We start from the raw sequence: 12,346 nt of genomic DNA on the forward strand, positions 1-12,346 counted from the left end.
ACCCCATGATCCCCTATTGCCCGGGGGCCCCATGAGTTGTCAGTCTGCCCCTGGGTGTGTCTCTTCCTTCCATTCGGCTCTCAGAGCTCTGCTCACTTTAGCTCTCCGCCCCATTTTCCCAGAACTCTCAGACTAGTTTTATAGATTTAGCACTTTGAACGGATTGCAGAGAAGAGAAAACTACAGATAAATAAGTACAACTTATGTAGATGGATTGTTTTATCTCTTTGTATCACCTGAGGCCAGTCGCTTCACTGGGTATATGGAGGGTTTACAACCACTTTAAGTCAATGATGTAAAACAGGGTCAAAATAGCAAAGAGAATGCATACACTGCAGAATTATACCAAACCAATTATGAAGGCTGCACTGACATGGACTCTTCACAGCAATGTCTCTGCAGCTATACGACTTCATAGCATAGTATCTATAAGACTCTATAACCCTGCTGCCCAACCTGAGTACCACATGCAATCCTTTGCTACTTGGTGGGTGGCCAGGGTCAAGACAAAGGGTGGGCACGAGGCGCAGCTGCCCTTGGCCCTGCAAAGCAAAAGGGCAGAGAATGGACACAGGGCATTAAAACCATCCTACAACTAGCATTAACAGTGTGGGGGGCACTAGGTGAACTTGTCCCAGTACTGTGTGTGGCCCTTGGATGCCAGCAGTCTTGGGAGCCTTGATTTGGAAAGGGGCAACAGCAGTGGTCACTACTAACTTTAGGAACAATGTCCCCATTTAGTTTCTGTGCCCCTGGAACTGTGCCCCCTAAAACATAAAACGTTTTACCTTCTTTCATACTTCAAAGTGGTTGTAAAGGCTAAAGGTTTTTACCTTTTATGTATTCTGTGGATGAAGGTAAAAAACCTTCTGTGAGCAGTGCCTTCAATACTTACCTGAGCCCCATCGCAATCCAGCGATGTGCAAAAGAGCCTAGGCTCTCCAGGGACTCTCCCTCCTCATTGGCTGAGACATTGGCTGTCAATCACAGCTAGTGAGCCAATGAGGAGAGAGAGGAAGTGGTGCCAAGCCACACTCTGTGTCTGAATGAACACCAGGAGCAGCGGCTCGGGAGCGAGTCTGCTTGGGTGCCCCCCATAGCAAGCTGCTAGCTCTAGGGGCACTCAACAGGAGGGAGTTTCAGTTCACGCTACTGCTACCTGAAAGTCGTGCGACTTGCAGTGTGACTTTGCCAGGCAACTTGAGTACTACTTTGAAGCAACTCTGAAGTGACTTTCAGGGAATGCCTGCGTAATCTTCCTGTAATGTCGGATCCAAATCACATCAATATCGATGAGGATCCGACTTGGAGGCGACTTCTATTGAAGTCTATGGGCACAAGTCGGATAGAAGTCGCCTTGAAGTAGTAGAGGAACCTTTTCTAAAGTCAGAAGGACTTCAGTAGTGCTAAGATGACTCTCATTGACTAACATGGGATTTCACATGGCAGTCAATGAGAGTCATGGGGTCTCACAAGTTGAATCCCAAGTCTCAGCAGTGTGAACCAAACCAGAGGGGTCAGGAGCAGGCGCGGACTGACCATTTGGAAACTCGGGCACTGCCCGAGGGCCTGGGGTCGGTAGGGGGCCCCATGAGATGCCCCTGGTACCTTTTTCATAGGCTTTTTTGAGTTTGGGCAAGGACACAGGGGCCCCATGATCCCCTATTGCCCAGGGGCCCATGAGTTGTCAGTCCGCCCCTGGTCAGGAGTGTCGGTGGGGGACCAGAGAAGAGGAGGATCAGGACTGCTGTGTGCAAAACCTCTGCACACAGCAGGTAAGTATAATATGTTTGTTATTTCATGCCTTTGATATGACTTTAAGGCCCCATTCTCACCTGAGCGTAGTGTTTTTGTGCATTTTTTCATGCCTTTTTATACGCTTTCCGAACATTTGCACTCGATTTGTTCAGGCATTTTAGGGCTTTTTGAGTTCTGGCATTTTTGTATTAGTCAATAGAGGAAAATTTAATCTGTGACATCATTTGTTGCCATATTTAGCTATGCTAGAAAAACGCTTTTGGTCACACAACAAGATGCATGAATTGTGCATTTCATGTATTTCTATGGGAATGAAAACGCACCAAAAACACATCAATCTGCCTCAATGGAGCTAAAAAAGTAGCTCTAAAAGTTTTTTGAGCTTCAGGCGTTCTGCTTCAGGCGACTTGGAGTGAAGATGGGAATCATCTCCACAGAGTAATATTGATTTTTTTTTTTCCCTGAGCATTTTGAAACTTCAAGCATCACATTACAAAACACTCAGGTGTGAATGGGGCCTAAGAGAATGGAATGTAAAATATTCACTCTGACCTTTGCACACGCCTCTAGCGGGGAAACTTGCAGCACGCTTTGGTGATCACGTTGTTTGAAAGAAAAGGATTTAAGTTTCGTTTCTTCCTTTTATACTTACGCAACAGTGACCCAGTCGGTTAAAAAAAAAAAAAGCTACGTGATTGGTTACACTGAGCTTAGAGTCCGGACAACCTGTTCATACACACGGTATCATCTTTCTGCTCAAATTCACAAACTTTGATACCAGGAGTTTTCAAGCAATTATTCGGTGGAGCTTCTCTTGCTGAACTATCTTTGACTTGTCTTTCAGTTATGGCGTCTTCAGATTCACAGGATGGACAATACTGCACTAGATGTTTGAAAACCTGTACAGATCCAGAACTGGATAAACAAGGGACAATATCTGGACCGTATGTATGTCCTGAGTGCAGAGAGCAGTTACAGGTACGGCCAACCTTAATAAAGGACGCAGCTCGAGAAGAGGCGGAACAGGAGGCAGCCAAGACCTTCTGTACGTATTGTATTCACTCCTCTGTACCTGCTATTAAATCATGTCTGCACTGTGAAGCTTCTCTGTGTGATGACCACCTGAAGGCTCACAACAAGTCACCAGACCATGTCCTAACAGAGCCCAACACATCCCCGGGGAACAGGAAATGCTCCTACCACAAGAAGATCCTGCAGTATTACTGCTATGAAGACGCAGTCTGTATATGTGTTTACTGCCTAGCTGAGAAGCACAGGCTCCATCAACTGGAACCCCTGGATGAAGCCACCACAAAGAGAAAGAAAAAATTAAAAGACCTCCTGGAGACCTTGGTCTCAGAAAGAGAGGATATGGAGAAAAACTGCCAGAATATTATTAAAAATATGATGAGAATTCCAAAGAAAGGAACCAACCTAAAAGAAAAAGTTGCTGCTTTATTTCAAGACACCAGGAGAAGGCTGGAGGATCTAGAAAAGAGAGTCCTACATGAGATCTCCATACAGGAAACGGTGATTATCGCATCATGTAATATTCTGGTGGCACAGCTGCAAATGAAAATGACCCAACTGTCCAGCAAGATTTGTCACATTGAGGAGCTGTGCAATGAGACCAACCCTCTGACTGTCTTACAAAATGGTGAGGACGACTTTTATGATAATTCAGAAGATCAAAAGAAAGATGACCTGAAGGAAGCAGATAAGAAGTTGCATGTTGCAGAGGACCTGGATGAGTTTCTGATCGCTCTGACTTTACACAATGGTTTGAATAATATTGTGACTGAGACAAGGAAAGTATTTTGTATCCCTGAAGCTAAAGATATCCTGCTGGATCTGAATACAGCTGCTAATAATGTATTGGTTTCCAGTGATCTCAAGTCCGTTTCTTGGTCAGTCTTAGGCCAACGTCGTAAAGAAACAGTGGAGAGATTTGAGCAGTATCAAGTGTTGAACACAAGAGGATTTTCAGCTGGACAGCATTACTGGGAAGTGGAAGCTAGTGAACTGGAATACTGGATGATGGGGGTGACCTATCCAAGTATGAACCCCAAGAGCACGGAGTCTTGGATTGGAAATAATAACAAATCATGGTGCATCTGCAGGTGGCACAACGAATATTCAATTAGACATGATAGTAAAGATTTCAATACACTTTCTAATCTGTCCTGCAACCGGTTAGGAATCTATCTGGATTATGAGGTTGGGCAGTTGTCCTTCTATGAACTGAGTGACCCCATCAGACACCTCCACACCTTCACTGCTACCTTCACTGAGCCCCTTCATCCTGCATTCTGGGTGGAGGACAACGGGTGGCTCAGAATATGGAGTTAAAAATACACTACAAGACTAGGAGAGCTCTAGATTTTTTGGTTGAAGGAAGTCAGGTGGAGTTCTGAAATGTAATCAGTGGGATAGGCCACCCACTCTCCAGCTTTAGGAAATCAACCCCATAGTGACAGCCAGTGAGGGAGCCTCTCTGTATACACTGCTCCCTCCCTGTATACACTGCTCCCTCTCTGTATACACTGCTCCTCTCTGTATACACTGCTCCTCTCTGTATACACTGCTCCCTCCCTGTATACACTGCTCCCTCCCTGTATACACTGCTCCCTCTCTGTATACACTGCTCCTCTCTGTATACACTGCTCCTCTCTGTATACACTGCTCCCTCCCTGTATACACTGCCCCCTCTCTGTATACACTGCCCCCTCTCTGTATACACTGCTCCCTCCCTGTATACACTGCCCCCTCTCTGTATACACTGCTCCCTCCCTGTATACACTGCCCCCTCCCTGTATACACTGCCCCCTCACTGTATACACTGCTCCCTCACTGTATACACTGCTCCCTCTCTGTATACACTGCTCCCTCCCTGTATACACTGCTCCCTCTCTGTATACACTGCTCCCTCACTGTATACACTGCTCCCTCACTGTATACACTGCTCCTCTCCTGCCCCCTCCTTGCACACACTGCCCCCCCCCCCCTACAAAGATGACCTGTCACTCATATACTATCACATAGGGGACTATTGGGCCCCTATGTGATAGCAATAAAATTATAAGTTTAAAAAATATATATATATATATATATATAAAAGTGGGCGGCACAGTGGTTAGCACTTTTGGCTTGCAGTAAATGGGTCATGGGTTTGATTCCCAACCATGGTGCCTCCTGCATGGAGTTTGCATGTTCACTTGGGATTCCTCCTGGTACTCCGGTTTCCTTCCACACTCCAAAGACATGCTGGTAGGTTAATTGGCTCCTGTCTAAATTGTCCTAGTTTCATCCCTGGCCATGCAGGATCTCCTGCATGGTAGGGGTTGGAAAAAGTTGCTTACAAGTGACGGTCCATGCAATCGCCAAGGGTTGGATATGACTGAATGGATAGATAGATAGAGATATAAAAGTAGAAAAAAATACAAAAAAAAACGAACCCTCCCCACATACGTAGACGTTTCGACCACGTGCATTCTGAATTTTCGGTATCAGCACCAGAATTCTCATTTAGGTGCACCACTAAAAAAAAGCCTAAAAAAAAGAACACTAATGCAGACTTCACATCTAATGATTATTAAGCTGCAATATATAACATTTTTGCTTTTTAGTTTAATACTGCTTTAAGCACAGGATGATTCCAATCCATTTTTTTCGTATTTTCAGGAATTTTTTTTGTTTATTTCAATTGAACCTTTTAAAACATGTCTAATTTTGTCAACACATGATTGATCTTCACGGTCGTTGACGTTAATCACTTCTTCGATGTCATAGTGTATGTGATTTTGTTGCAGTAACCATGATTCAGTGTCTTTATTTCCTCATAATACAGTGATCTTTATGCCTCTGTGTTTGAAGGTCTCGCTTTCATTAACAAAAGATGTCACCATGGAGACATTGTGAGATCAATTAATGCCCTAAACAATTCTATAAATGATCAAACTTGGATAGGAAGGAAGGAGCGTCGGATGTCCAGAGAAATGCAACTTCTATAGTATGGTTCATAGGCGTTTATTAACCACTCGCCCTCCAGATTTCCCCCCCTTCCTGAGCAGGCCATTTTTTTTTGCAATACAGCGCTGCGTTACTTTAACTGACAATTGCGCGGCCATGCAACGCAGTACATAAATTAAATTTAAGTCCTTTTTTCCAACAAATAGAGCTTTTTTTGGTGGTATTTGATGAATTCTGTGGTTTTTATTGTTTTTTGCTATAAACAAGAAAAGACCAAAAAGTTTGAAGAAAAAAAACATTTTTTACTTTTTGGTATAAAACATATCCAATAATAAAATGTTAAAAATCAAATTTCGTCATAAATTTAGGCCAAAATGTATTCTGCTCCATGTCTTTGCTAACAAAGGAGCACAAAGGGAGGATTTACAATCACTTTAACCATGCTTGTGCCACTTCATGTAGACTGTGGGAAGGTTTCCAGCTCCCACCTAGAATTTCTAGGATGTGGGAATCTTACTATAATCTCCCTATTCTGCAGAGGACAGCAGCCCCTCCTTGAATTAAACCTCATTCTTTTTGGTTTCTACTTTTTTTTTTTCATTTTTAAATTGCAGTGCGGACGGACTGGAACCTCTGTTGGCTTTTTATTACCGTCTCTCTCCCCTGGGGAATTCTTCTCTCATCCTTCATTTTTAAAGGGTGTCAGACAGAACAGGAAGTGAGGGGGAATGTCCACCATGGGGGTCACAGATAGTAGTGATAAAGTGCAGAAAGGTTAGAAACTCTGTGAAGCTTTTACTGCAGCCAATTGGGGGGATTTGACATCATGACCTGTCCGAGTGACAGTTGTCAGACAGAATAGAAAGCGAGGGAAAATCTCCTTAACCATCGGTTCACATCTGTGCGGGTGGTGCACTGCAGGACCCGCACAAATGCCTGCAGCCTCACCACCCACACAGAGGAATGTGGGATTCGTGAGCGGGTGACATTAATTCTAAAGGTATGCCGCCCCCACTGGACAATTCCTGTGCGGGCTACGATTTCCAAAATAGTTCATGGACTTCTTCCCTGCATGTCCTGGGGCATGGGAGGCCATTTAAATTAATGGGCTCTCGTGCCTGCGCAAATCATGGCCCGCACGACCGCACAGAAATGAACCAGGGCTAAAGGAGAGAGAGATAATATTTAAAGCTCAACTGTAGTTATAACCTTCACCACATTAGCCAATATTAACCCCTTCGTGCCTAATGGTGAAACAATTCTTAATGCCTAAGCACAATTTTGCAGCTTTGACATGTGTTAGCAAAACCGTCCGTATCATCACAACTGCTTTGTGCATCCAGGAAGATTATACCTTGTTTTTTTTCAGGACAAATTGGACTTTCATTTGGTGGTAAAAGATAATGGATATCTCCTGTGTTTTTTTTTTTTTTTCACAAAGGAAATCTGGCCCACAATAGTAAAAAACAAAACAAAACAGTTTTTTAAATGTAGCTGTATATTTCGTGCTACTACCATAATCTACCACTAAAGATCAACCCAAAATAATTTCTCCTGCTCCTGATGATCGCAGCGATACCACATGTGTTTATGTTAGTTGTTGTTTGTACCCGTAGTACAGCCCAGAAACAATAGTGCGTAATTTGCTTTTTTTTTTATCCTGACACTGATACTAATTTAAAAATTAAAAAAAAAAATCCTGACCAAAAAGAAAAAAAAACCTGACCCTGACCCTTAACCCAAACACTAACCCTGGCACAGACCTAGATCAAACCTTAATCTAGGTATTTTTGTTTGTTTTTATTATGAGTTTTATTTATTTATTTTTTACACACACTTTTTTTTTCTCTCTGAAAGGAAAGAGATACAATGTATAATATAATGTATATAATGATACAATGTATAATATAATGTATATAATGATACAATGTATCTCTCTCCTCCATTCAGAGAGAGAAAACAAGGGAGGTGGGCTTCACAGTGACTGATCACTGTAATAGCCAATCAGAAGCTATCATAGCAATCAGGTGACCCAGAATCAGGAGTTCCGGGTCCCGCTCGTTAGAACAGGACCCGGGACTCTCAGTCACACCCGTCTTTGTGTTGGGAGCGCACCGTGCGGCACGCTCCCAGCCAGGGCGGACTGACCACTTGGAAACTCGGGCACTGCCCAAGGGCCTGGGGTCAGTAGAGGGCCCCATAAGATGCCCCTGGTACCTTTTTCATAGGCTTTTTTGAGTTTGGGCCCCATGATCCCCTATTGCCCGGGGGCCCCATGAGTTGTCAGTCTGCCCCTGCTCCCAGCAGAAAGACAGGTATGTAAATTAGCAGCCTTGTGGAAAAAAGCCTGGTTCTGTGAGGCCACTATTTTGCATGCGGTTGGAATCAAGGGGTTAAAAAATAGAGGAGAAACTATAAACTGTTAAAGAAGGTTGGTGTTCGGGGCTTCATCTTTCTAATGCTCATTCGGAACATATTCGGAAAGATTGTATCTCTAACCCTTAGAACCCCTGTTGGGTTTGTGTTGGGGGGAGATTTCCCTTCACTTGCCCTACCAGGGACACACTGTGAACTGAGTAAAAATCATGACTGAGTTGAGCTTACAGAGAGGGGGGAGCTGAGCTTCTGAGTCACTGCTGGGGGGGAGCTGAGCTTTAGAGTCACTGCAGGGAGGGGGAGCTGAGCTTCTGAGTCACTGCTGGGAGGTGGGAGCTATGCTAACTAGGAGGGAAGAGCAAGTGAATACAAGAATACAATTCCATATACAGTGTACTGTAGATCTTTTAATACAAACTACAAACACCCACCTTACAGGGGAAATCTACAAATTCTGGGTTTATTATTCCAGTGCTAAATTCCAAAGTTTGCTATAAAATGAGTAAAAAAGGACAATCAAAACAAAACAAAAAGCTCAGTCTGCTGAGTGAGAGCCGTTCACAGCTGGAGAGCAGAGCTCAGTGTACGCCATGTATCAGAGAGCATTGCACTCAGTGTACGCCATATGTAGGAGAGCTGCGCTCAGTGTACGCCATGTATCAGAGAGCATTGCACTCAGTGTACGCCATATGTAGGAGAGCTGCGCTCAGTGTACGCTACGTATCAGAGGAACATTGCACTCAGTGTACGCCATGTATCAGAGGAACATTGCACTCAGTGTACACCATGTATCAGAGGAGCATTGTACTCGGTGTACGCCATATGTAGGAGAGCTGCACTCAGTGTACGCCATATGTAGGAGAGCTGCACTCAGTGTACGCCATGCATCAGAGGAGCATTGCACTCTGTGTATGCCATGTATCAGAGGAGCATTGCACTCTGTGTATGCCATGTATCAGAGGAGCATTGCACTCAGTGTACGCCATGTATCAGAGGAGCATTGTACTCAGTGTACGCCATGTATCAGAGGAGCATTGTACTCAGTGTACGCCATGTATCAGAGGAGCATTGTACTCAGTGTACGCCATGTATCAGAGGAGCATTGTACTCAGTGTATGCCATATGTAGGAGAGCTGCACTCAGTGTACGCCATATGTAGGAGAGCTGTACTCAGTGTACACCATGTATCAGAGGAGCATTGCACTAAGTGTACACCACATACTGGTGAAGCATTGCACTCAAGTGTACACTGCATGTAGGAGAACTGCACTCAAAGTGCTGAGGGAACGCTGCACTCAGTGTGGTCATGTAATGGAGGAAAGCGGAGCTAAGTATCTGGCCTCTCTAGGGGAGCTGCACTCAGTGTGGGTCATGTACTGGGGGAGAGGGGAGTGTCTGGCCTCTCTAGGGGAGCTGCACTCAGTGCCTGCTGAGTACTGTGAAAGAGCAGCACTCGATGCATGGAGAGCAGCGATCAGTGCACACCTAATGTTGGGAAGCAGCATTCAGTGTATATTTTATGTAGGAGAGCAGCGCTCGATGTACAGTATGTAGGAGAGCAGCATTCAGTGTACAATATGTACGAGAGCAGTGTTCGGTGTACAATATGTACGAAAGCAGCGCTCGGTGTACAGTATGTAGGAGAGCAGCGCTCCGTGTACAGTATGTAGGAGAGCAGCCCTCAGTGTACACCTTGTGTAGGAGAGCGGCGCTCAGTGTACATCTTATGTAGGAGAGCAGCGCTCAGTGTACACCTTATGCTGGGAAGCAGCATTCAGTGTACGCTTTATGTAGGAGAGCAGCACTCAGTGTACATCTTATGTAGGAGAGCGGCGCTCAGTGTACATCTTATGTAGGAGAGCGGCGCTCAGTGTACATCTTGTGTAGGAGAGCGGCACTCAGTGTACCGTATTTTTCGCTCCATAAGACGCACTTTTTTCCCCCCAAAAAAGGGGGTAAAATGTCAGTGTGTCTTATGGAGCGAATGTAAAGTGGCCGGTCCGGTATTTCTGCCGCCATGTCAGAATATCGGGCCGGCCGCTCAGCTCTTCTCTCCTGCAGGACCTTCCCTGTTCCTCGCTCCAGCGCTGCAGTCTTCCCGCAGCGGCTTCTGTGACAGCCGGGTGCCCACTGTGCATGCACGAGAAGCGCAGCACTTTGTGAATGGTCCGGTGTCTTGTGGGACACATGACAGATCCCAGAAGGCCATTCACAAAGCGCATGCGCAGTGGGCACCTGGCTGTCACAGAAGCCGCCATGGGAAGAAGGAAGGACAACTCCGCGGAAGTGGGAGCAGGTACCTGTCAAATTCAGGTACCCGTTCCCCCTCCCTCCCCAAAGGTCCGCAGTCTCTGGTAATCTTCTTTACTGTCCGCAGTCTCTGGTCATCTGTACTATGTCCACAGTCTCTGGTCATTCCCTGTACTGTGTCCGCAGTCTCTGGTCATTCCCTGTACTGTGTCCGCAGTCTCTGGTCATTCCTTGTACTGTGTCCGCAGTCTCTGGTCATCTCCTGTACTGTGTCCACAGTCTCTGGTCATCTCCTGTACTGTGTCCAAAGTCTCTGGTCATCTCCTGTACTGTGTCCAAAGTCTCTGGTCATCTCCTGTACTGTGTCTGCAGTCTCTGGTCATCTCCTGTACTGTGTCCGCAATCTCTAGTCATCTCCTGTACTATGTCCGCAGTCTCTGGTCATCCCCTGTACTGTGTCCGCAGTCTCTGGTCATCCCCTGTACTGTGTCCGTAATCTCTGGTCATCCCCTGTACTGTGTCCGTAATCTCTGGTCATCCCCTGTACTGTATCCGTAATCTCTGGTCATCCCCTGTACTGTGTCCGTAATCTCTGGTCATCCCCTGTACTGTGTCCGTAATCTCTGGTCATCCCCTGTACTGTGTCCGTAATCTCTGGTCATCCCCTGTACTGTGTCTGCAATCCATTGGTTCAAAATGTTGTTTTTTTTCTTGTTTTTCTCCTCTAAAACGTAGGCGCGTCTTATGGTCAGGTGCGTCTTATGGAGCGAAAAATACGGTAAATCTTGTGTAGGAGAGCGGCGCTCAGCGTACATCTTGTGTAGGAGAGCGGCGTTCAGCGTACATCTTGTGTAGAAGAGTGGCGCTCAGTGTAAATCTTGTGTAAGAGAGCGGCGCTCAGCGTACATCTTGTGTAGGAGAGCGGCGTTCAGCGTACATCTTGTGTAGAAGAGTGGCGCTCAGTGTAGATCTTGTGTAGGAGAGCGGCGCTCAGCGTACATCTTGTGTAGGAGAGCAGCGCTCAGTGTACATCTTATGTAGGAGAGCAGCGCTCAGTGTACACTGGGAAAGCAGAGCTCAGCCTGTTCAGGAGTTAGCTCCACCTCCTTAAATGGGTGTTTATCAGCACCACCACCATGGTAAATGTCAAAGGCAAAGTCTCATATTTGGAGATCCTGCCAGTAACAGCATTTTCTCTTGTCAGCATACTGCACACGCTTTATTCATTGGCTGTTGGGCTGCCTATTAGGTCTTTTAGACAGGCACCCAAAAGGCTAAATGAAAGAGCTCACATAGCAGGCTGACAACACAATAATTGTAAGACAGTGGCTTAGCATTTTTAACCTGCAACAGAAAGTGCCACTGGTGGCAAGATCTCCAGGTAAGAAACTTTGCAATAGATTCACAAAAATTATTTGTTTAAGAAAATTGTAACCAAACAAAAGTTTTCAGGTTTTCTTTTTTTAAACAAAAACAAAACAAAAAAGACAGCATATTCAGAATACAACGGACAGCAAGGCAGCATGTGAAGAAGTCGTACAAAAACAGCACTGCACATCCAGTACAATAACTGTACAAGCATTCTTCAAACATATACATCTTATGGGGACATCCCCACCCAGATACAGTCAGGTCCATAAATATTGGGACATCGACACAATTCTAACATTTTTGGCTCTATACACCACCACAATGGATTTGAAATGAAACGAACAAGATGTGCTTTAACTGCAGACTGTCAGCTTTAATTTGAGGGTATTTACATCCAAATCAGGTGAACGGTGTAGGAATTACAACAGTTTGCATAGGTGCCTCCCACTTATAAAGGGACCAAAAGTAATGGGACAATTGGCTTCTCAGCTGTTCCATGGCCAGTTGTGTGTTATTCCCTCATTATCCCAATTACAATGAGCAGATAAAAGGTCCAGAGTTCATTTCAAGTGTGCTATTTGCATTTGGAATCTGTTGCTGTCAACTCTCAAGATGAGATCCA

At 45.2% G+C, this 12,346-nt stretch overlaps 1 protein-coding gene across 1 annotated transcript; it reads left to right on the plus strand.

Annotated features, from left to right (window-relative positions):
- The first annotated feature begins 2,489 nt into the window (after positions 1–2,489).
- Positions 2,490–5,620, plus strand: LOC149452234 (E3 ubiquitin/ISG15 ligase TRIM25-like). The gene has a single exon (XM_089689611.1). The coding sequence runs from the start codon at positions 2,605–2,607 to the stop codon at positions 4,105–4,107; it is 1,503 nt and encodes a 500-aa protein (XP_089545737.1). The 5' UTR covers positions 2,490–2,604; the 3' UTR covers positions 4,108–5,620.
- Positions 5,621–12,346: the final 6,726 nt, after the last annotated feature.

This window comes from Staurois parvus, unplaced genomic scaffold (assembly GCF_062004578.1).
Source record: "Staurois parvus isolate SC_StPar_1 unplaced genomic scaffold, SC_StPar_1.0 ptg000487l, whole genome shotgun sequence".
Classification (NCBI taxonomy): domain Eukaryota; kingdom Metazoa; phylum Chordata; class Amphibia; order Anura; family Ranidae; genus Staurois; species Staurois parvus.